The 26,379-nt window shown below is 42.0% G+C and overlaps 1 protein-coding gene across 6 annotated transcripts in view; it reads left to right on the forward strand.

The window, feature by feature from the left end:
• REEP1 (receptor accessory protein 1) overlaps positions 1–26,379 on the forward strand; it is a 74,927-nt gene extending 48,548 nt beyond the window's left edge. For 2 of the 6 annotated variants that reach the window (XM_063131822.1, XM_063131845.1), the window contains exons 6-10: positions 245–295; positions 5,440–5,623; positions 10,937–10,972; positions 18,840–18,991; positions 25,744–26,378. In XM_063131822.1, the coding sequence (XP_062987892.1) occupies positions 245–295; positions 5,440–5,623; positions 10,937–10,972; positions 18,840–18,991; positions 25,744–25,821 (501 nt within the window). In that variant the 3' untranslated portion in view covers positions 25,822–26,378. Of the gene's footprint in view, positions 1–244; positions 296–5,439; positions 5,624–10,936; positions 10,973–18,818; positions 18,992–25,743 lie in introns of those variants that run through there. The other 4 variants (XM_063131830.1, XM_063131837.1, XM_063131857.1 and 1 more) reach the window with 4 other exon arrangements.

A 26,379-nucleotide genomic window follows, 5' to 3' on the forward strand; every position in this document is an offset into this window, starting at 1 on the left:
CCAGTGGATTACAGGTAATATTGGGCTCTCATTTAAGGTCAGAAAACCTCAATGTTGCACAACAATATTGCTGCATGTGCAGCAATCTACTCAGCCTACCTGCAACGAGAGCAGCAAGACCTGGAACAGGTGCTGCCTGTCACACTCAGCCCTTCAGTATCCAGGCCCAGCAATAATTCCATTCACACTTGCTGTAGAATACTCTCATGTGTTGCCACAATGGGATTTTTTTTTCACCTGCTAGATCTCCCAGTTCCTACATTTTCTCTTGTATTTGGACCTGAAAGAAGGGCAGGTAACCCCATGAATGTTTCTATTAACTACTACACTAACCATCATGATTTAAATCAAGACCAGCATGATTGATAATGTAGCATTTAGTACTAAATATCTATATATTTGTGGTCACTATTGAGACTAACATGTGGAATACTGATACTAGCTTGGTTTCCCTTCTGTGGCTTTTTGTGTATTCAGTTTGCTCAGAAATATGTATTGTTATGGAATTAATAGTATCAGGGTGTCCAGACCAAGCAATGTCACAGACTAAGCTAAATGTCAAGCTGAACTCTCCCTATAAGAAATTAGTTCTGCATTGAGCAGGGGGTTGGACTTGATGGCCTTGTAGGCCCCTTCCAACTCTGCTATTCTATGATTCTAGTTTTGATCCAGATTTAGTCCTAGAGTAGGGCGACCATATGGAAAGGAGGACAGGGCTCCTATATCTTTAACAGTTGCATAGAAAAGGGAATTTCAGCAGGTGTCATTTGTATATATGGGGAATCTGGGGAAATTTCCTCTTCATCACAACAGTTAAAGCTGCAGGTGCCCTGCCCTCTTTTAAATCTGGTCACTCTAGTATAGCTCCTGCACCTTTAACTATTGTGATGAAGAGGGAATTTCATCAGGTTCCCCATATATACAAATGACACCTGCTGAAATTCCCTTTTCTACGCAACTGTTAAAGATACAGGAGCCCTGTCCTCCTTTCCATATGGTCGCCCTACCCAAGCCCACACTAAGGCAATGATCAAAGTGTAAAACTGACTCCCACAACCTCACCTTTTGGAACCGATCCTAAAAGAAGGACCAGAACAATTGCAAAACGGTTCTTCCTAACCACATGCCCACTGGGCAGTCAATGGTTTAGAATGCCACTGAAACATCCAGCAGAACCAACAGGGTCATACACCCTCTGTCCATTCCCAGCAAAGATCATTACCAGGGCAACCAAAGCTATCAAAGGCCTAATCTACACCAAGCAGGATATTGCACTATGAAAGCGGCAAAACTAGGACTGAAACTGGACAAAATTGGGGCTAGATAATCTATTTTATTCAATAACCTTTGGGATTGAAATATCACTACACCATGGATGGGGAATTTCATTGGGGTGGGGAACCAGGTGGAACGAGCTTATGATTTCTTGGTTAGGCAGAATTGCTTCATTCAAAATGTGTGTGTGTATGTGTGTGCGCGCGCACAATGAGTTTTACTGGGTGCCAATCCATGAAAGAGCATCCAGGCAGTTAAAAGAACAAGTATTTGTGTTATAGTGTGAAAGAATTAAGTTGAAAGCTTCTTCATGTTTTTCTCTCCCATCTCCCTCCACGTTGTCTGTTTCAAAGTTGGAGTACTGCACCCCACAGACTCTGTCTTCCAAACAATCCGAAGTATTATTCCAACAAAGCTTTTCCACTGACCTCTTTCAGGCAGTGTCCTCTCTCTCCTCAGACCAGAATCAATGCATGTTGCCGTCCTTCAGCTGCCATCCTTTATTCTGCCCCCTTGTAGACTCAGGATGTGTCCTTGCTGTAGACTCTTCTTTTGTCCATCTCTCCTGGCCTATCCTTGGGTGTGTCTCTGCCCTGGTCATCACATGGCAAGAATTCCCTGCTTGTTCCATCCCTCACAATCCTCTGCTGGTTATATGCTTGTCCCTCATTCAGAGTCATTGCATCACTTGCTTCTTCTGTTGTTTTACTTAAATGTCTTCTGTTACATCTCGGTATTTATTCCCTGTCCATCATGGGTTATCACGTTGAATTATCGTTGCCTTGTACCAGACTCAATCCTGTTTTGTTAAAGCTTGGACTCTCACTGTGTCCACTGGCTGATTGAAGGAGTATTCTCCTTCAGTGCAAAGGAGAATGTCCCAGCTTTGCATGAGTTGAGTTATTTATTTATTTATTTGTTTATTTATTTCATGAGTTGGATTAGCCTTTAGTTTGACACAGGAAACCTTCAAGCAAACATCCTTAAAAATATACATAGCTGTCAGACTTAGACACTGAAACTCATAGGCATAGCACCTGTCATGGGGTACCCAGGTAGCCTTCTGAGGGAGGGGTCTCCCCACACCATTCCCCTAAAAGGGGAGGTGGAGGTGGCACGTGTATAACACTGTCCCTCAATCTACTAATCTTCCGTGGCATCAAACTGCATGGACTGCAAAACTATATGCTGGTTAGGAAAGTCTGTCCCTAGTGGCTAAAAATGTTACTGCAGACTTCAACCACATGGTCACATTTAAAGTAATGAAAATTAATTAATGAATTAAAAAAATAACTCTAAAATGTACATACCTAGGGTCCCCTTAGTAAGTATGCCAAGTTTCAGGTGTCTCCATTTCATGGTCTCAGTGCTATAGCATTCATAAAGGACCCGCTTTTATTATTATAAATATATATTTCCTGAATTCCTTTGAACATGTATCCAATGAATCTTTGTTATAATTTTTATTATTTATGATGTCTGATTTCTTTTCTTGATACTTATTTGTTAATGCATCCCACAGAAGAGAGGCTTTGTTATTTTGTTAAACTATAACAAAATAAATCTTAAATTCTTTTAAAGGAAGGTGGGGGTGGAGAAATGTAATGAAAGTAGGAAACAAAGTGTTTGGTGAATGGGCGCTTGGAGGGTAGCAGTTATTGGGAACACCAGCAGAGAAACTTAACCTAAAGGCTCCAATCCTACATACGCTTGGAAAGGAAAGGAACCTCTCGTGCAAGCACTGAGTCATTACTGACTCTTGGAGGGACGCCAGCTTTCGCTGACGTTTTCTTGGCAGGCCTTATAGCGGAGAGGTTTGCCGTTGACTTCTCCGGCTGTTATTATTCCCCTTTCCCCCAGCTAGCTGGGTACTCATTTTACCAACCTCGGAAGGATGGAAGGCTGAGTCGACCTGAGCCGGCTGCCTGAAACCAGCTTCCGCTGGGATCGAACTCAGGCCGTGGGGAGAGTTTCAGCTGCAGAAACTGCTGCTTTACCGCTCTGCGCCACACGAGGCTTACCTGGGAGTAAATCCCATTGAACTCAGTATGACTCCCCCTACAACCCCAGTCAAGGTGCATAGTAGTACTCAAAGGCAGTGAAGTTGTTTCAGCCCCTGAGAGTGAAGATCTTACAAGCACCTCTCTCCACTTCCTTGGCAGTGAAAATACAATAATAATTAATACATGAAATAATAATTTTCTGCTTCCATACCTTTATTTCAGAAAGTGCAATTTTTCTCCAGTTAAATGAAAAGCAACATCTTTCAAAATAAATTTCTGTACCAATCCATAAAAGCTTACTATGTTACAGTAAATCTATGAGTCTTTTAAGGTGCGACAAGACATTGTGGCTTTTAAACCCAAAGAGTAAGAAGTCCGTATCCTCCTCCCATATCTATTCACCGTTCGCTAGCCTAGTGCAAAGCCCTGATGCCAAGGAGGCAGGGCCGGTGCCAGACTATTTTGCACCATAGGCAAGTGAGCTGCTTTCACCCACCCACCCCCACCCCCACCCCAGCGTACCTGGGCGTGGGGCGCCATCGTACCTGCCCAGCCGAAGCAAAGCCAGGATGCTGGGGTAGGGGTGGGGCAGCTTCGGAATGGCGCGCCCGGCCGGAAGCTGCTCTGAGAGAACAGGTGCGCCGTTCTGAAGCCGCCCGCCCCAGCATCCTGGCTTCGCTTTGGCTGGGCACCCACCCAGCCGAAGTGAAGCCAGGGTGGGGTGGGGGTGAGCGTGGCTTCACTTTGGCTGAGTGGGCGCCCAGCTGAAGCCAGGACGCTGGGGTGGGGGGGCGGGTGTGGCTTCACTTCGGCTGGCCGGGCGCCCAGCCGAAGCGAAGCCAGGACACTGAGGTGGGCGGGCGGCTTCAGAACGGTGTGCCTGGAAGCCGCCCTCTCAGAGCCACTGTGGGAGAGCAGCTTCCAGGTGCAGCGTTCGGCGCCCCCCTTACCTTAGCGCTCTAGGCGGCTGCCTGAGTGGCCTCTATGGTAGCACCAGCCCTGCAAGGAGGACCACGCACCCACCAGAGTCTGGCCACATGAATCATGCAAAAAGGAGGTTCACTCTAAAAAGATGTTTGCCGAGCCAAGAAGCTCCAGACACACTCAAGCAAGCCAGGCCAAGACATACAGACACACATTACCTTGCTCCCAAATTCAGACATTGTTGCTTATTCAAACTCTATTTGTGTTTTCTCCCATGGAAGGGTCGTGGGCAAGCCTGGATGAAGCAACAGATGAGGAATGAGGAAGGCCTCTGGCCCTCCTATTGATATGCAAATAGCCCATGTGCCTGGGCTATTTGCGTTGTAAGGCCTGGCTGCTTACAACGGCCCAGGGCACAAGTCCAATTGCCCCATAGTGATTGGCTGGGCAGATCTCTGCTGAGTCAGGCACACTCCGGGAAAGGCAGGTGGCGCTATTAGGCAGTTTTGGACTGTGGCCTTAATGAGAATAATGAGCAGACTATGGAAGGAGAGGTGGTCGTCTCCACTGTAATTTAAAAGACTGGGACCTTCATGCTGCATCCGTTATTAGTTTGCTAAGGCAGGGAATCCTAATGTCTCAAGTAACTGTAAGGCTTCTGAGTTCAGAGGGAAGGAGCAGGCTTGTATTAGGGTAGATGATGGCAACTGGGGCAGCTCTAAAAATCTGGGGCCCAAGCCTAGATGGGCTTCTAAACACTGCCTATGCCTGGCACAGGGGACGAAGGGATGCTGGGAGGGAATAGTTGCTTATTTTGCATAGGAAGATGCCTGACGGTTATAATTATATATTTATTCACATATGTAGATCAGAAAACAACGACAATGGTTTCTCTTTTTCTCAGTATTAAGTTAATGGGCCTGTTCAGATGACACTTCAGGCACTGTGGTTAGCAAAACTGTGGTTCTCCGGGGTTAGCACTAACCACAATCTGTGCTGTCGCACACACAACACTTTAAGCCATGGTTAGAGCCACTAACTGTGTTGCAGAAGGTCCGACTATGGTTATTAGTGAGAGTGCTGCTTAACCAAAAGCCTTAACCAGCAGGGTTTAAGGTGTCTTCCGAACAGGCCCTCTATGTCTTCTATCAGCTGAATATCCTTCTAGTGTTCTGAAGATTATAAAAGCATAATACATTGATTGCTTAAAAGGTATTCTATGCCTTTGTTTCCACAGGGTCAAGGAGCTCTATCGGAGAGACTCCGGAGCTTTAGCATGCAAGATCTCACCACTATTAGAGGAGAGAGCAGCAGCACTGTGACCCCGCCTCCTCCCGCCCCATCCAGTTCCATGCGGACAAGTAGCAAGCAGAGCCACCCCAAAACATCCAAAAGTGCTTCAGAAAGCATTGGACGCTCAGGTTAGTGTGAGAGCTGCCTTTGGTCTTGAGATGTTGATTTTGTCAGGAATTGACTTAGCAGAGATTAAGCAGCAACACAGCAGTTTCAGCGTTTGATTCTTCTGCTTGGTTACTGAGCACTGTCCCTCCAGGAAGAAAATATACTCGCAACACGTATAGCTTTCTTCAGCAAAGATTTTACTGAGGCATATAACGTCTTCTGTACAAAATACATCCAGCATACACAATATCACCAACCAGCATCCACCAACACCACTATTACATCTGTGCAACTTTATATACATTTCATACATGGTATTGCACATAGTTTCATCAGCCAATTATTCAATTAACAGATTAGTCAGGAGGCCTTGACATTTTACAGTCCAGTACTGATGTGTAACACCTGTAGAAAATCGAGGCTCCACACATTGTGCCAAAGTCCAATTTTTCTTCTTCCAGGGCTTAACCCTCTGTGGGTAAATTTTCCAACCCTGACAGATTTCCCCCTCCTCACCAATTATCCATGCAAACCAATAAATAGCCACAAAACCTGTAGAAGACTATGTAAATAAGGGATTTGATAGACCCTGAAAGTCTATCTGTAAAAGATTGTTTTTCAGACTGACCCTTTTTTAAGACTTTGAGAGTCCCATGGGCTGAATGTTGACATGAAAGTCTTCCTTTCCATCTTCCTATGCTATGGATGAACAACACGGAGGTCTGCTGCTATCGTATTAGTTGAGCTGCAGGCAATACCCTTTTGGGTGTTTCCCCCCCTTTGTGTTGAGTCTGTATCCTTAGCTTTTTCAATTAGGACTCCATTGCCTTTTGAATGAGAGATGATAACCACTCTTTGCTCAACCATTCATGCACCAGCGCTCTTTTGTTTTGCTAATATGTTTTTGTACTTGGGATGCAAATTGAAATGGCCATTTTAATACTCTACAGGTCATGGTGAGGGGATGTACTCATTCCTCTCCTGCCTCAATCCTGATCCAAATAAGTATTCGCAGGCATGTCCCTTTGATATCAATGAGACATGTTTTCCTATGTATAAGTGCTGTGTGTAGGAAAGCCTATTTGTATCATGCCAGAGTTGTCTTTAAAAAATGAAAATACCATCATATTTTTCCATATCACCCTCTCCCCAAGTGTCACTGGATGTCAGAAGGGGCTAGGTAAGCAAAGTCATTCCAACTGGCTCTAAACCACCAGCATCTGTGTGTGTGCAGCAGTGGCAGAGGGGGAACTGACAGCAAAATTAAATCCCACCAACCCACATTTTTGGCAGTGTGCAGAAGGCTGGAATATCCTATGCCTGCACCCTTTTATTTACATTTCAATCCTATGAAGGTCTACCCAGAAGTAAGCCTATCAATGTCAGTGGGACTTACACCTGTATACTACCATATTTCTTCGATTCTAAGACGCCACTGATTGTAAGATGCACACTAATTTCGGTACCACCAACAGAAAAAAAGCTTTGATTCTAAGAAATAATAAACGCAACCACGATTCTAAGACGCACCCCGTTTTTAGAGATGTTTATATGGGGAAAAAGTGTGTCTTAGAATCGAAGAAACACGGTATTTACACTATATAGGGATTATAGCTTAAAGGTACCCTTGTATGGGGCTGGTGGAGGAGAGAAAATTTAGCATGCACACAGGCACACGTACATGGTAGTGTCTTCTGAAGAACTACATCCTGATCACCAAGCAGGAGGGAGTTAGCCTTTCTTCTCTGCCTTAACTTCTTTTAGAGGGGGGAAGATAGAGAGATGACAGTATGGTGTAGTGGTTAGAGTGTTGGACTTGGACTTGGGAAATCCAGGTTCTAGTGCCCACTGGGTTATGAAGCTCACTGGGTGACTTTGAGCTAATCACTGACTCTCAGCCTAACCTACCTTATAGGGTTGTTGTGAGGACAAAATGGAGAGGACAGTGTAAACTGCCTTGTGTTCCTTGCAAGAGGAAAAATGCAGGATATAAATGTAATTAATAAATAAATGTTAACTGAACTAATTTCTCCCCCAGCATATACCCTCTGTCAATGTTATTTTTGCTAACTCAGGTTTCTGACTATATCCAGTGGCTTTTTATTAAGTTTGGTGTGGTGGTAGGGTAAACACTTATCAGTCAGAAATGTGGGGTTTCTTCTTTTTATTGAATTGGAAGCAGCAGTGGAGTCTTAAATTTTGAAGTGCAGGTGCTCATTGTGACAGTCCACACACCCATGCCTTCCCCAAGAAGAGTCCAAAAATGCAGACAGCTATGTTGATTCTACTCTATCTGTGTATATGTATCTCCCCACCTCTCTCTCTCTCTCTCTCTCTCTCTCTCTCTCTCTCTCTCTCTCTCACACACACACACACACACACACACACACACACACACACACCAGCAGTACATAGCATAATACCTAATTCATTAGGATCAGATTGCAGTTATAGAATAGTGAGCTGGCAAAGGGAAGGGTAGCAGTTACAACGCTGGAGTTTGGTTGGAGAGACCTGGGTTCACATATCTGATCCACCATTAAGGTCATTGTGTGACCATAGGCCAGTCACTGTCTGGGACAGGCCTAACTCTCTGGGTTTTGTGAGCATAAAGGGTGTGTATGTGTTAACCCATACCCATGTATGTGCCATCCTAAGCTCAGTGGAGAAAAGAATACAATACAAATGTGAGGAACATTAAAACACCTTATATTGTGCAGCCTGACGTTTATGATGCTGGTGTGGCTCATAACTGTTTATAACAGATTCTATGACAATTATGCTACTTTCTAACATACATGATATGTTCTTTATGTTAAAATGTATGTTAGAAAGTAACATAATTGGCCTAGAAACTGTTACTAACTGTTATGAGCCACACCAGCACCATAAATGTCCGGCTGCACACTATATAGTGCTCACATTTGTATCGCACTCTTTAAGACCTCCATGTCTTAAAGACAAAGACAGCCAGGGACAGCCTTCTCATGAGGCAGGGTGAATCCTGTGCTCAGGCAGCAGAACAGGAAAGGTGGCAGATTGTATGCACACACACACACCTGCCACCATCAGGACCACTCCTGCAGGCTCTACCACTGCACCAGCCCCATTCACCTACTGTGGCAAATGCATCTCTCAAAGACTACCAAAGTGAGAGGTCAGGCAGGTGGGCAGGCTCTCTGGGGACTCTGCTTGCCTGATTTCTCATTTTGGGAGAGAGCTCAGAGGGAGACACCAGGCAGCTGGCCTGCCTAATTTCTTGTTCTAGGGACTCTCCAAAAATAAGAGGTTGGATGACTGTCCACTCAAGAGAGCCACTCTGCCCTGAATATCATGCTTTGAGTCCTTCCTCAACAAAATAAAATATTTTGTTTGGGGGGTCCCCTAAACAAACTAAAACCAGGAAGAAATGGAGTCCAGGCATGCCCTAAACAAAATAAAAAATAGGAGGGTATGGAGTACAATAAAACAAATATCCAGGATAGGGTCTCACTAGTGAAAGAATAGGATCTGTCTTCTCAGGCCTGTCTCCTGCTATGAAGCCCTGTGCTCAAGTGCATCTGCAAGCCTCAGTGTGTCACTTTCTCATCTCTGCTGGATGAATATTCCATGAGGGTATTTGACTGCACTTCAGTCCTCCACTTTCTTCTCTAGCTGATGCTTTTTATTCACTCGCTCTCCCTCTGCTCTCCCCATTCTCTTTCCTCTCTCAGATCCTCCACTGTCCCACAGAATTGCCTCACAATACTCCTCCTCTGGCAGCTCCTCTGGGCCAAGAAGGGTTGTGCTCCAGGCGTCTGGCGAAGGCAAGGCATGTGAGGGAGAAAGAAGTATTAAAGGGCCCCCCCATCCCCTAAGGATAGGTCCCGATTTGTCTAGCCTGACCATATGAGGTCACATTCCATAACTTAAGGAATATGCATTGCGTATAGAATCCACTAGATTCCCTCTGAAACATGGAATCTGCAAACAGTAGAGCAATGGTCTTCAGCTAGTGTGTTGCAACCCAAAAGTGGGCTGCAGCAAAGTTGTTGCCACCATGTTGGGCAATTGTGAAAGTGGGTCCAGTGTTGCAGGTTGAGAGTCTGAAGTGGGTCTGGGGTCTGGAACACTTGAAGACCACTACACTAGGGCACTGGCATTCTAGCTTCAGAATAAAACTGAGCTTGCATGAGGTAACTTCGCCATCAGCTGTTGCTGTGATCAGCTTTAATGGGGCAGGAAACCCTTAATAACTTTTCAGAACGTTACCAAACCGATGAAGGATTACCTTCCTTCAGAAGCATGAATGAAATACATTGCTAGTTTTCACCAAAATTTCACCAATTTATAATATGCCTGTTCAAAATTGGAGTAAAAGGATAAATCTGATGATTTCTACCACTTTCTAACTTGTTGTACTTTGGTGAGGGTTACTGGATTGATTTGGCATTTGACACATTTGTAGGACTCATCAACTAGATCACAGTTGCCAAGTTTCAATACAAATTGTATGGATAATCCATATCCATAATGGACTTATTTCCATGCAATTTTAACACATTTCTTCTGGTTTTACCTTACATTATTGACAGTGGATAAATCAATGATGATCTGATTGCAAAGCTGTTGTTGAGCAAATAGTCCAACCTTGCTGTATGGGAAAACTCAGCTATGGTTTTATCAGCTATGTATGTTATAGCAGAAACTACAACTGGTAGAAGCCCTTCCTGAGCTTAAGCACTGTTAGGTTTCTTCAGAATTCAATCATTCTTGCCTCAATTCCCTAACAGAGCAATCCTATGCATGCTTACTCAGAAGTAGTTTCTACTGAGTTCATTAGGACTTACTCTCAGCTATGTCTGTGTAGGAGTGCAGCCTTATGAGCCTTACATAGGCTTGCTGAAGGGTTATGTTGGTTGAGGATCTGAAGAGAATACATTTCTGAACACTCTTCTTGTGGGGGTTGATGGAAGACAGGAACAAGTCCAGGATCTCCCAGGAATTTTTTTGAGCAGCCCTGAGCAAGCTGCTGTTTTTCAGATTTACTTACAAAATGGAAATAGTAATACTACTTGGTCTGCCCCACTTCGACCTTGAAAGAGTCACAAAATAATTGGACAAATACTTTATCTTCCTTCTGACAAAGAGGATGCAGCTCACTGTAGCAAATAATATGTATCTGCTCACTTTTGACTATTTATATGTATAGAACATAGATTAATGTTTTACCACGATACAGAATTATCAATTTGCCATCTTCCAAAATGGCCTTGGGGAGGTGAATTGAAGTGGTTCCCCACCCTCCCCTCAGCATAGCATGATAAGCTCTTAATTTGTGGCTCCTTTTCCAGCGTATGCATGTTGTTCGGTTTGCCAAGTTGTCCAAGGTGAGTGCTGGATTCCTCTTCTGCAATCCAGGTATCCTTTTGTGAAGATGATTTCCCATATCTTGCATTTGTTGTGCACCAGCTAGACTTCATAGCACTAACTCAAGTCTATGCTGCATTGCTGTGTGTGGTTTTGATATTGAAGTTCAGCATCTGCTTTGATTTTATTCCCATTGAAGATAATTAAGGAATACTTGATTAACAAGTGCCATCACTGGTAGCAGCTTGTGCAAAGGGGCTCTACGTCATGGGTGGCCTGGATTAAGGCAGTGTAGTTTTTCTTTCCTCTTTGAAACTGATTTTGTCACGAGGCATTAAAACTAACCCAGCCTTGATATTGATTGAACTGCATGCTTTACGTTTTAAAGTTTAAGGCACTTGTATGCAATAACTTCACATGTCCAATGAGCAAAGCTGGGCTTGGACAGCTGGTTCCCAGGCCCCATTTACACAGAGATGCTTCAGTAAAGCAGTGTATTCATTAAAAAAAACTACTTTCACAAGGCAAATGGCACCTAAAACTGCCTTAGTTTAGGGTTGTGTGAGTGGAGTCACACGAATAGAATGCGACGTCATCAACAATTTCTGCATAGGTGCTGTAAACGGAGAGTTTAAAAAAATCAACCCTAAACAAGTCCCAAGTCGTCTTCTTTCTTTCCAATGCTAAGTAAATGCAATTGAAGACAATCTGATTTACTCCTGAGTAGATGCAAAAACAAAATGAAAGCAATCCCCAACTCTCCACTCCTCCAGATAAGCAGAGATTTAAAACAAAAGGTAAAATAATTCCTAATTCCCCAGCTCTCTCTCTGCTCTTGTGCTGAATAAGTGCAATTGAAGATAATGAGAAATTACTTCTGAATAGCTATGTTTAGCCAACTCCTCTCCTTGTGTCTACCCTTTGATGACACAACTTTCCCTTCCCCCTATCAGCACTACTCCCCGAGCTGGTGCTGAAGTCAATATCACTAGCTGAAGTCACACAGCCTCCCAAATGGCACTGAAGCCAATACTATGGGGAAACTGGTCACAAAACAACTGCAAAAATGTGGGTTTTACGGCTGAAAACCCACAGTTGTTGCAGAGAGCATGGGATGTCATGTGCCATGATTGTCTGTGAGGTGGAATAGCACCATAGTAAATCCCCCATGTAGATCTCCCAGTTAGCTAGGGAGGTTGTGGGCTCTCCCACACTAGAGGCCTTCAAGAGGCAGCTGGACAACCCTCTGCCAGGGATGCTTTAGGGTGGATTCCTGCATTGAGCAGGGGGTTGGACTCGATGGCCTTGTAGGCCCCTTCCAACTCTGCTATTCTATGATTCTATGATTCTATGGGTGACCATATGCCCGGATTTGCCTGGATTTGCCCGGGTTTTTGATGGCAAATCCGGGAGGGGGAGGTGAAATCCGGATTTTTTTTCAAAGGGCAGCTCTAATGGGAATTAACAAAAATGCTTATAACGCCGTCATTTTTTAAGATAAAGACATGAAACTTGGCACAATGGTAGCTCTTAGGAAGGACTTTAGTCATACCAAATTTGAAACAGATCTGTTCAACCATTGATTTTTTAGGAATTTTTTAAAAATTGAGGTTTTAAAATTATTGTTTTTAAAATCATCATTTTTAAAGATAAAGAGATGAAACTTTGCACCATGATAGGATTTAGGTAGAGCTTTAGCCACACCAAATTTGAAACAGATCCGTTCATCCATTGATTTTTTAGGAATTTTTTTAAAAATGAGGTTTTAAAATTATTATTTTTTAAACTGTCATTTTTAAAGATAAAGAGCTAAAAGTTGGCACCATGATAGCTTTTAGGTAGAGCTTTAGCCATACCAAATTTGAAACAGATCTGGGGCCAGTAGGAAACCCTGTTAACAACAACAGCAGCTTGCAATGAGTGAAGATACAGTCAGAAAAGATATTTGAGGGAAGGGGAGAATGTAACACAGAGAATATAGCAAAAGCTTCAAAGTACAGCAAAACCTACAAAAGTAGGAGTGAGTGAAGTTAATTTCAGATACATTGAATCTCTCACTTGTTCTTTATTTCAGTGATTTTAACATTAAGATGTTATGTAGAAGAGATTTGTCTTAAATGTGTGCTGTAAAATCAGACATGTGACCAAGGCTATGTTCGGGTGGGCACGCCCCCTTGGTGCTGGGCACGCCCCCTTGGGGGCGACCATGTTGTCCTCCTTTTTGGTTTCCAAAATATGGTCACCCTAATGTTCTACCTCCAGTTAGATGAAACTAATGTATTCCCCCCCCTCAGATTTCTCTAATGGGCCTCCTGCCTCATAATAACTCCTCTTCTCTCTCAGAACTCCCTCAGTGATCATACCACCTCAGCATGAAATATTTATGTAACAATGAAGAACTAGTGCTTGAATGGGTTCCTTGCAAGAGAAAAAAATGGCGGGATATAAATGTAGTAATAAATAATAAATGTTGTTCTTCTGTTCTCTCCTCATCTCTTTTTCTTGCTGTATTGTGTCTGTGAGATTTTAAATCTGTTGTTTTCTTAACCTTTGTTAAGAAAAGGCCTTGCAAAATTTTGTGCAATAATAATAATAATAATAATAATAATAATATATCATCACAATTCCATGGTTTAATCTGAAAGATGCAAAAATTTGCCAAGCTGTTGCTTATCCTTTATTTAGCATAATAATATCAAACACTCCAAAAATCAATGACCAAACAAACCTCTTCAGCAAATTTGGGATATAGTCGCTGATGGTATAAAATGAAGAATGAATTGATTTTATTTGTCTAAGGCACAAAGGCCATTACAATCACAACAGTGGTATAAAATGATAAAATTATTATTATTTATTATTATTTTTGTGGCATTTATATACTGCTAAGCAGTTCACATTATTAAAATACAATATTAAAAACATTAAAACACAGTATTAAAAATACTTCCAACTACAGTAAAATATCAAGGAGCAGTAAAAGGGAATGGCAAAATTAATTTACTTACACCCCAAGGAAAGCCTGGGTGAATATGTTTAAAATATGTCACATTTTCTGACTCCTGAACTACATGAGGGAGGGTTTTCCAGATGATGGGTCTAAAATGCTGCAGGACCAGCTGTAATTTTATATTCGAGATCTGAGTATGGTGGACTTACAGCTAGACATTGTCAAGTCTACATAAAACGACTAAGGGACTGGAACTTCTTCCATATAAGGTCTGCGGCAGCCTCACAATGTTGTTTGCTTTTCTGGCAATGGCACCAAACTAAGACAGATGATGAGGAAGGATGGAGTGGAGCCATAATGGGCGATAGGGGAGAGCTGTGTATGTGTGAAAATGTTTCCTCTTTTCTCTGTGTGAAAGAGTATGTACCTGTATGACAGGGAAATCTTTCTCTTTATGCAAAAGTGGTTTGTGTGGGAGCATGTATTTGTGTAGGGGGGTGCATGTGTGAAAGAAATGTGTACAACAGCATATTTTCGAATGTCTGAGTGAAAGTCTGTGTCAGTCTCCATGGAAGGAGTGTGTAGGAGAGTATGGTTGTTTCCACACTAGCCCTTTTGTCTAAAATTATCATCCTTTTTTTCATCCATTTGTTTATTATATTTTAAGAATTTAGGTACACAACCTCCGAAAGCGGTTAATAAAGTATTGGGATGGAAATAACAAGATACAGAATTTACTAAACATCTAAACTTCCTGAAAAGCTTGGGTGATTTTTTTCCCCTTCAAAAAAAGGCTTGACTCCACAGAACATTCCATTCCATCTTTTTCTAAATTGTCCTCCCATATTTTTCAAGATGGGGTGCACAATTGAAGCACCAGCCTTTCACATGTGGACTTGAGATTAGGATGACATGTTTGGTGATGTTGCGTGACCAAAAAAAAAAGAGTCCTCATTCCTTCACAGTGCTCCAACCCAGTGATCTGCATGAAGAGAGCGCTACCTACCCAGTTATAATTGCATTTCCAGTTGAGTCTGAGTCATAATGTCAAACTCATGTTTCTGTGTGTATGAAAGGGGCGCGTGACAGAGATTTGTTTCTCTGTGAATGTTTCTTTTCTGGACCACCATTGAGGCTCAAAGATTATTAAGACCCTGAACTGCAACACCCCAGTTGATTTCCTTGGGTCACTGGAGGCACTCTAATATTACCGTATAAATAGAACCAAATAGAAGAACCGAATAGAACTCCAGTGTATAACCAGAGTAAAGTGGGTAAAGTGTGAAAAGATCCAAAGCACTAAATTATAATTAAAAAGTAAAATGTAATATGTTTAAAGGAAATCAGAGTTTGCACTGAATTAAAGATAAAAAGAAAGAAAGAAAGAAAGAAAGAAAGAAAGAAAGAAAGAAAGAAAGAGTTCCCACTGGAGGTCCACCATACTTCATCATGGCAGGCTTTTAAGAAGGCCTTGAAAACATTTCACCGAGGCCTTCTCATGACATTACTGTTGTTCCTGCTATTTCCGTTGTTGTTGCTGGCTTTATTGCTGACTTATGTTGTTTTTATTGCTATTTTATTGTGTTTATGTTTTTATTGCTTTTGATATTTTAATTGTTTTTATGTATTTTATTGTTGTAAGCCACCTTGTGAGGGTTTTTGCCCTGAAAGGCAGCCAAGAAATGTTTTAAATAAATAAAAATAATACATCAACAGATGTTTTAAAATATGGGATTGATGCATTCAGCAGAGGCCCCTGACTCTCTGAGAAGTATTTTCAAGGGGCTGGAGTGGGTATTATGAGGAGAAGGGGGCAGGAAAGTCCACAGCTGCCAACCCAGTAGCAGATACCTAGATCTGAATCCAACCTATTACCGTATTTCTTCGATTGTAAGACGCCATCAATTGTAAGACGCACACTAATTTCAGTACCACCAACAGAAAACAACAACCCTAAGACACACCCGCAATTCTAAGACGCACCCCGTTTTTAGAGATGTTTATATGGGGGAAAAAGTGTGTCTTAGAATCAAAGAAATACGGTATCTTTTCATGAGAGAAACTCTACTCTTTAAAAGAGGGTGATGCACAGAATGGTTTTATTTGCACAAAACTAAAACATAATTTTGTATAAAGTAATACTCTTGAATGTACTGGATATTTTATTAGTTGAATAATAGATTATTTAAAATTATTTAAATTATTTAAAGCTATTGCAGCATGATGATACAAGCACAATTTTTTAGTGATAGCCAGTGGCTAAAATAATTAAAAAACTGAACTAAACTGAACTTTTAAATAGTCTAATAATGATTGCTTGAACAATCATGATCAATCTCTCTGCAAAATATTGCTAAGCTCAGGAATTATACTATTTTCCCTGCCAAGTGCTTTCTGTTCACTGTTTTTTCTTTCTTTTTTTCCTTCTCTATGTAAATATTTTGGGACACTGATGTAAGTGTTACTGATTTGCACGACTGACTTCCAAGTAAACATGCATAAGATTGCTTGCCAGTAAACTTGTTTACCTATAACAATTTAGTAATGTTTAAGGATGTTTCTATCTGTGTTTGGTGTGCCCAGCAATGCTTGCCTAATCACTGCTTTTTCAGATTTTATTTTGTTTAGTGGTTGAATAGCCTAATGCCTTCTATTTAGATCTTTGACTGCTGTCTGCAGTGTATATAGCAGTGTTTGCTGTTTTCTTTGCTTAGCAATAAAAGACACATGGCTTGCCTGGCTAGGATAAGGTGTGTATAATACTGTTTCAGTACTAAAAACTTCCTATATGCTAATCTATCATAAACAGTAGTAAAACGTGAAAGCCTTGTTATGACCCCATTCACATGCCAGAGCAAGGGAAGTCCATCAGTTAGGCTAGTGCTCCAGCAGAGAGGAGTTCCATCTCTCCTGCTCTGGGGGGAAAAAAAGTCCTGGAGCTCCTATACATTTTCCCTTCACTACAATGCTAGAGATGTTACAATGTATGCTCTTTTAATTTCAGTCTATTTGCTCCTAAATTCCTAGCATGCCATTTGTCTTTTTTTTATCACCATTGCACTCTGAATTACAATTTTGTGGAGCTACCACAACCCACATAACTTCCCTGGAACATCACAACCAGTTCAAATCCCATCAGTGGTGTCAGGCTATTTGCCCCAATGTGCATCACTTTACACTTACACCGAATCGACTTTTTTCTCTCTTTGCCCCTTTACCCAGTTTAGCCACGTTTTTCTGGAGCTTGTCAGTCTACAGCATCTATCAGATGACTGCTATCTACATGTTCATTGACACTTTCAAGGAATTATTTGAAAAATAAAACTTCACTTTGTGGGAACAATATTGATTATACATCAGGAAGTGTCGTTCTATTTGTTTAATAAATCTAGTTTTAATAATATGATCCAGTAATTTATCCAGGACAGGTTAGGCTCACAAGTCAGTCATTTCCTAGCTCCTCATTGGATCTGCTTAAACAAAAACCTGTTAAACAGGCTACGTTCAGATCCTTTGATAGAGGCAGGGGGTGTTGTGCATGTTTTTAATGAAAGACCAAAGCTTCACATTTAAGTTCTTAGACAACTCTCAGGCATATGCCATCCCAACCCGATTACTTGTTAGTTTGCAATGTGTCCATTAGCCCCAGAATGTTATTTCTCGCCATTCTATTTGAGGTTCAGACATGATCATTTTCCACAGCAAAGACCAATATAAAGAATTTGTTCAGCTTCTCGGAAGACTTTCTTTCTACCATCCCCAAGAGCCTCATTCTCCATAACTGCAGATAAGCCATCAATATGGGAGAGAGGTTCCCCATTCCTTGTGTGGCTAATGAGCAATGACTGACAAAAATTCTTCTAAAGTGCCATTGCTGTTCCTAACTAATGTCATCCTATTTCAGGAAAGATTTTAATGACTACATAGAAACCTTAGAGATGATAAAGGTTTATGATATAATCAAGATTTCTAGATGAAGCAATGGCTGGCTCCATTCAATGTTTAAGGAACATTAATGCTCTTTTGTTGAAACCCCTGACCACCCATTACTTACCTGGTAATTCACTAATATGCAGTAAGCAACATAGCTAAACTCCTAGTAATATTCAGCACTTTCTCCATTCTATTTCTAGGAGCACCACCAAATCTTACAAATAGTGCACTAAAGTTACTTCCACAACACCAGGAGATTTTCTTTTAATAAACTGTGGGCACCCATAGTCAGTGTTTGGTTGCACATAATTTAACACTTGATAATCCTCTATTTGGTAAGTAGTGATAGGATAAATATTTCCAATGGCATTTTGTTACTCACTTACACTCCATTTTGTTGTCTTAAACAGGGATCATAATTCTACAACTCTAGCCATCTAAAAGACCTCTTTTAAATGGAAAAATAAGTGAACACAGGCAACTCAGTGCAATCCTATCCATGTTTACTCAGAAGCAAGCCCTACTGAGTTCAACAGGACTTACTCCCAGATAAATGAGTATAGGATTCCAAGTTTAGTCGATAATAGCCATTAAAGTCTAAATGTCTTCTTAAGCAGCTCAAACTGACAACTAAAAGGTGGCATTGTGCAGCTATTCCAACTTTTTTTTTCTGAATGGAGTTTCTGTGGTAAAAAAAAAAGACAGAAGAAGCAGTGGGCAAACATGGTAGGATTATGAGGTGCAGATGACAACATCTGGACACACACACACCCCAAATAAAATTCCATCAAGGAGGCAAGGCAATGGCACCATGAAAGCTTTGTCTGGAAGCACTCAAAGCCATTGTTACTGGAGTGTGCCTTTTAACCCCATTATTATTATTAACCCCTGGAAAATGCATGGACTGTGCAATCACAGGTATTAGCTCACTACCCATAAGTCATCTCTGACCTTTCCATGTCCTGTTTCTCTTCACCATTTAGATCTTAAATGGCTGTTCTAAGTGGTTGAACTAGAGGGTGAGGCAGAGAGTGAAAAGCCACCTGAGGCAAAGTTTGAACCAACTGAAGTTGTGTTCTCAGATGATGAAGAGAACGACTCATTGGATTGTGCATCCAAGACTAAAAGGCCTAAAAAGAAGGATCCAGTAATTGAGGTACTTCCACACTGAAAACTGACAAAACACACAGAAGTCACTTAAATTTCCAAAACGCGACTTTCCTTTTGCAATGGAAAAATTGTTGAGGCTGGCCCTCAACTAAGTAGCAATTTTGTTTCCTGTAAAATGGTGGGCTTTTCTACACAGGGTTGTTAATCTGCTGTATCTACTTTCAATTTTGTCACAGAATTGAGATCTGAGAACTACATGAAGAGCATTTCCATTCTTGCATTTCTGCTACATAACCTCTAGGTGGCACTGTAGTACAGCACAAATACACAAGTGAAAAAGTGTTTTCTTTCACAAATACCACCTTTTCCCTGTACTAAAAGAAATTGCTGAAAGTACTCTTTAGATATAGAAATGAAACTGGGGGCCATGTCATAATCTAAAGAACCTGTAAACAACTGTAAGTAACAGGGTTGTTCCTACAATTACCTGGGATGATGCAGGCACATCAGGCAGTGCGGAATGGGAAGAGCAGTGAATTGCGCCGCTCTCCCCACCCAAATGGTCTGCCTCTGCCATTGCCTGGCTGGCCAGCTACCCAGCCAATCACTCTCTTTCTTTCTCCCATGCCACTCCACCATCACCACCTCGGGCGCCAACCCGCCTCCCTGTTCGCCGGGCAGCCTCTAGGCTGTCCACTTCTACTTTCTCCCCCAGCTGCCAGGGGCTCCTGGGAGAGTAGGCCAAAACATTGTGACAGGTCCTGGCTATTTCCAATACAATCTTGTCCCCAACATGGAAACCGTTAAAGCTCCTCCCTTATATTCTGTGCCATTTAAGCAGTCAAGTGTACAGTGTTGTATATTGTGCTAATTACATAGCCTGCATGTACCTAGCCTTTGCCTTGCTCTTACAGACTTAATCCTCTTCTTCTGCAGGCTTGGGGTCATTGATATATAAACAGGTAGAATTTACAAGCATTTAGAAGCTTAATCTGATGAACAACTTTTTGAAAGCTTATCTTAAGCTGCTGCTGCGGCCTCCTATAAAAGCCTATATGGAATGCTTGTAAAACTCATTTTAAGTTGCTAACTTCAGTGCTCTCCATTGTTAGACAAAAGGCAGCATCAGAGCATCATATTTGCAGACTAGTTCTGCTCATCAGTTTTAAACTTTTAATTCTAATAATTCTAATAAGTAACACCTTGCAATACGTATCTTAAGCTGCAGAGAAAACAGGTAGACAGTGCACAGCCAGGTGCCCCATTGACTGCGTCCGTACAACACACTAACTAAGTTGAGTGTGGGCCGTAGTTGAATCATGGGCTGTTTGCTGAATCTTGGGTTAGTATGTTGTCTGGACCTAGGACATTTTCTGCAGGGTGGCTTGTTAGCCATGCAGTATGACTTGTTTATCTGAGAAAACCATCTTGAGAAGCCATAGTTTGTTCTTGGGCTGATCCGAGTGGTTAACAATCCATACTGTAGGGTTAAAAAGCTACCTTGTGGAAAATATCCTGGGCTCAGACAACATGCTAACCCACAGTTCAACGAACAACTCAAGGTTCAACAGCAACCCATATTCAACCACTGAGTGTGGGCTAGTGCATTGTGTGAACAGCCCAAATTCCCTCCATGCTTCAGTGTTACATCCAGCCTACAGAATACTTGTGAGTGCCTGGAGCCTAACTTGTTAGTGAGCACAATATTGGAGACTGTACTGCCTACATTAAGGGGTTCATCACATGTGGCAGAAATCTTGCATCCTCACCAGGACTTTCTGCTCCTGGATTCTTTGCAGGGTTAAAATCGATTCCTTTACACTGCCAGACATGTGGTTTGAATCAAGGAAAGTTCTATATGTTCTATACGTTTTGTTTTACAGCCACTAGATGGTGCTGTGATTATAGCACAATACCATATTTTCACACAGCCAATAGATCGGAATAACGTCCCTAATCATGTTATCTCCCATCTTTTTGAAAGCGGATAAAGGTCATAAACTGCTAGAGGGTCCCTGGAGGTGATGACTTCATTTAAAGGACCTGCAAACTTCCAAGAGCAACCAATCTTGATCGCATGATATAAGCCCCAATGGAGAAACTCTAAAGCAGGCACCTTAACCTACTATTTCCATGCTTTAGGGGAGATAGGTAATAGCCTTATATCTACTCTTAATCTGAAGGTGGGTTTTTTAGTCCAACAGTGTTCTTGTTTTTGAAAAGAGAATTTACTGCATTAAATGAGCTCTCTAAGAAGGGAGGGAAGGAGGCGGTAGCTCTATTACAGTTGGATTCAGAATTTGCCTTCCATGGATAGAATGGCTTCACTCATGGAAGATGGCTCCACCCAATTTTGAGGGAATTGCTCCTTCCCCCTCTACCACAACTCACCCCATCCATCACGAGCCCCATACCCTCTATTTTCAGGGGGCTGAAGAGGAGTCACCTACTCAGATCACCTGCTCAGGCTGCCCTGAGATCCTAGTGATATAGGGCAAGATACAAATGTTTTAAATAAATAAATAATGAAATAGAGATTGTTATTTATATTTTGGCGTGCAGGCTCCACTTAGCTGCAACTTTTATTGTGTTTTGTGGTTTTACACTTTCTATGCCTAATACACCACCTAAAATTATATCCAGATTTGTTAATATAAAAACTGTATAGTTTCTCTCTATATCTGGTTTCCAGTTACCAAGGTATCTGCATGTTTTGCCTAAGGGGGGTGGGGAAAAGACATTTTTAGGCACCGTTGGATTTTATATTTCCAAAAATGGGGTAACCCATGGGAGGGTCTCAGGTGCAATCTAAAACCATCTCTGTACTTGGTAGAGCCTAATTTGAATATCTGCAACCTCCTCCCACTTTCCATTTTAAGACTGACGAAATGGCTTGTTCATGGCTTGAACATCAGCCACTCTCTCCCCACCTTTTTCTTTGTTTTCCATTTTTCATGATGAAGAATTATGGAGATCTTGGAAGCTTGCATGGTGTTCTGTGACCTTTTAGTTGACCTGATAAAGGTATAATAGTGGTATGGATTTTGTTGACTCAGTGGAGACTCCAAAATAGCTGTCCCCTCCACCTGAGTGGCACACAGCCACGATGGACATAGGATACCTGCTGCCTTTGTAGTGGAGCATGGCACACCCATGGCAATGTATAATCCAATGCCAGGGAACCCATTATTCAAAGGATAGGGTACACAGAACTGGGCTGTATCACTGTCCTGCTTTGGCTGTAGCAGACTCTTAACTATAGTGGTCAACGAATCTTCAAGCCTACCATTGGTTATTATCCATTGGGGTTCAGGAGGACAACCAGGATGATCAGGGGTCTGGAAACAAAGCCCTATGAAGAGAGACTGAAAGAACTGTAAACTGCCCAGAGAGCCCTGGCTATGGGAGCGGTATATACGTGTAATAAATTAATAAATAAATAAATAAAATAAAAATAAAGAACTGGGCATGTTTAGCCTGGAGAAGAGAAGATTGAGGGGAGACATGATAGCACTCTTCAAATACTTAAAAGGTTGTCACACAGAGGAGGGCCAGGATCTCTTCTCGATCCTCCCAGAGTGCAGGACACGGAATAACGGGCTCAAGTTACAGGAAGCCAGATTCCACCTGGACATCAAGAAAAACTTCCTGACTGTTAGAGCAGTACGACAGTGGAATCAGTTACCTAGGGAGGTGGTGGGCTCTCCCACACTAGAGGCCTTCAAGAGGCAGCTGGACAACCATCTGTCAGGGATGCTTCAGGGTGGATTCCTGCATTGAGCAGGGGGTTGGACTCGATGGCCTTGTAGGCCCCTTCCAACTCTGCTATTCTATGATTCTATCATGGAGTAGGTCTAAATCCAGGCAGAAGTCAGAACATGGTCAGGCCGTCAGACAAAGAGGATCAAGCAACAGCAGGAGTGGCCACAATAAGAAGAGAGAATCCCTTTCCCCTGACAGAGATGGCCCTGCAACCATCTCCCCCGAGGGCTCAGTGGGTCTGGTAGCAGAACCTGGTCTGGGGTGCCCTGCGTTTATGGAGCTTCTAACTCTTCCTCTGAGGATTCCTCCAGTGGAGATATGACACTGACTCTGGTTTTGTGTTCCCTACCAGCACCACAGCAGCTGTGAACACTTTCAGGCAGCCTAGTTGTGCTTTGTATGTGGGAAAAGAATTGTGTTATGATAGCGTTAAGGTGTTTCTGCACTGCTGCTTGCTTGCTTCTTTCCATTCATGGGCTATATGGGGGCATCACCAAGAGTGACATGTCTAGTAACAGTGTTTCCATGGATTCTGTGGAAATGGTTATGCTAGCTCTCTCTTCTACAAATATTACTGTGCTTTTAGCATTGTTGCTGAGAGAACTTCCTTTGACTTAATAATGAATAAGTATGCCTTGGACATCAGAAGTAGGTAATGACAATGCTACATGTGTTACACAAGGGTTGCGCAACCTTTATGCCCAAAGCGTGACATTGGGTGTCTGCTTGGACACCAGGAGCTGCAGATGTGCACTTATGCATGCACACATTTACATTCATGCACCTGCACACTCAAGAGTTGCTGTGGGAGCAAGGCTGCAGCCTCCCCCCCTGCCACCCTACCCCACCACTACTTTACTGCTACTAGTGGTGGTGGTAAAACTACTGCTGACATGACTGCTGCATTGCGGCCATTATTAGCCATCTGTCAGCCAAAAGATAAGGGCTGCCTATTGTTCAAGCAGGAACTCCAGCAAGGAAAGAATAGCCAGCTCTGAAGTACATTTAAATGTCTAGCTAAAGCTTGTTCTGGGTTTGAAGAACCAATCTCCTTCCTCTTCTTTTCCCTTGTGTGTCTCATTTTTTTGTCTGTAAGCTTGATCGCAGGACCTGCCTGTTTGTTTGTTTTTACTTGCTGTGAGCTACTTTGGGAGATAATTGTCTGAAAAGCAGGATGACAATGCAATAAAACATAATCTTCAGGGGCAGGAAAGGAGCAATCTGGGCTGTATGGGGTTGCTTCAGCCTTTGCCCCGCCCCTTTGAACCTTGTGCTTTACTACTGCTATTAAAGCAGTGATCCTGCCAGTGCACTGTACTGCTAGTCCGCATGTTTTGTTTTGTTGAGGGCTGGGGGTCTACAAGGACCACCAGACAGGGATTTGGGGGCCACTTGCACCCCATGCTCTTTGCATCCCTGGATTACAGGTTGCCAAAAAGCATGTTCTATCAACAATAGTTTGGAAATTGAGATACCAGTAGCTAAAATTCATTCCAAGAGCTCATGATGTGGGAGATTAGTTGTTATGTGCCCTAAAAATGAGGCAATGAACAGTATTCTACTTTTAGTGGGACTGCAGCACACCTGATGAGCTTGTCTGAATGAATATAATGAAACAATGTCCACCCAGACTGATAATGCAAGCATGTGACTATTGAAAGCATCGAACACCTAACCCATCCCATCCAGCTTGTTCATGCCATTCTGATTTAGTAACCATAGGTAGCTTTCAAAATATTTGTAGTATTTGGAGGACTGAGGGACAAAATGAAAGCATTGTTAATCTGTCCATGTTCTGGTATCTTCTCTGTCACTGTTTATTAATGCAATCAGATGTTAGGAAATGACCAATTACATTGCTTTAATACACATATTTAGTTATAATGAAACGTAAGTGGTGAACAGCTAACAATGAAAATAATTCCGGAACAATAGCTATGTTAGTATTGCTTCAAGAACAAGACAGAATTTTCTGGCTTCTTGAAATGTAATTCATGTATTATGGCATCATAGCATCAGATGTGGATTGAGATGTTGATGAGAATAGAGGTGCAGTAGAGTGGAGAAAAGAAATAAAGCAAGTGGGGGTGAAGAAGTTGTCCTGCTGTTTGTAAATTTGCAGTGGTATACCGCTTCCAAAAAAGAAAAAAGAAGGTATGTGAGTTTTGTTCCCCCACCTCAAGCTGAGTAACTGACCAGTTCGCCTTCCTCCGCACATGCATTGTGCTGCCAACACACCAGTTCTGAAGGGGCAAAAGGCATCAAGTGATCTGGGCTCTTTTTCTTTGGTCTAAGAAACCAGCAAGCCTAAGTAGCTTGTTGCAATAGAAGCTTTCAAAGGCAAATGCCTATTTTATCAGGTGCATGAAAGTAGACATTATGGATACATGGACTGGAGAACAGTGAGAGGAGAAACCAAGTCAATCAGGTAAGACTTTAAACCAACAGAAAAGATGAAGATGAGACACCCACTGTGTCGGATCCTCTCTGCCAGTATGGTGCTAGGACGTAGGATACCATAATTGCCCCAGCATGCTCAACAGCCTTTCTCCTTGTGTAGCTATAAGCCTGACAAGATCTAATGAAGGTGTTGCACCATTCCCATCTACTTCAACCCCAGATGCCATTGCTCCAGTCCATGTTGGCACTGTGGTTTGGACGGTTAAACTGCATGAGTTTCCTTGTAATATCCATGCAGATCTTGAGTGCCTTGGCTTATGCTAGGGCAAAGGATAGTGGGTTGGATCCAGACTTCATAGTTGCATAGAGTAGACTCACAGGACTTAAGTTAGTCATGACTCACTTATCTGATAGATTTTAATGGGTCTTCTCTAAGCATGACAAAGTCTAGATCCAACCCAGCCAAACAGTAAATTCTAGTGTAGTTTCTGGAAATTGAGGCTGTTTTATACTCTTCTTAAAGTTGAAGGTCCTCACATGCTAAATTCTGATATGAATGACTCTGTTTATGCACTTTTCTGTGGTGGTTAAATATATAGAAAGAGAAATTGGTACAATGTCTTTTGTTTTTGACAGGCACCTCCTAGGAGCCTTAGACCTCGTTTCAGGAAAAAAAGTACCTCATCTTCTACCACTGAAACCATGGGGGTGTGACGAGCCATTCGCACAGAGTTCTACAGAATGTCTCTCTTCTGCCTTAAAAGATCTACTTTGTTAATAATGTAGGGGGGGAACCAGTGGTGAGATGGATGTGCTTGTGATATTGCAGCATTGTAAACATGGTCTTTCATGCTTTCCTTTTCATATGCTGTTTGTTCCCCAATCATTTGCGTGGCATTGCAATCAAACAGGCAAAAGCAATGCTTCTTGCTACCCTCTGGATTTCTTTGCAGGATAGCAATTCTTTCAGCTGCAGCAGCGAGGCTGTACATTTGAAATTAATAGTTACATCACCTTAGTTCTAACTTTGTGAATACAAGCAGGAAAAGAATTGTTCACCAATTCTAAATACTTGGAATAATCATATTTATTTGGGGTTTCATTCTGTATAAAGTTGACTGGCCAAGGTCACGGATTTTTCGACCAGAGTTGTCTCCATCTTACCTTTATAACAAGACTGTGAATGATGTAAGAAAGCATTAATTATTTTACTGTACAGGTACTGAAGACTTAATAACAAATCTGAGCTACATCTCATTTCCTAGAAGTCAG

This window comes from Elgaria multicarinata, chromosome 1, assembly GCF_023053635.1.
Source record: "Elgaria multicarinata webbii isolate HBS135686 ecotype San Diego chromosome 1, rElgMul1.1.pri, whole genome shotgun sequence".
Lineage (NCBI taxonomy): Eukaryota > Metazoa > Chordata > Lepidosauria > Squamata > Anguidae > Elgaria > Elgaria multicarinata.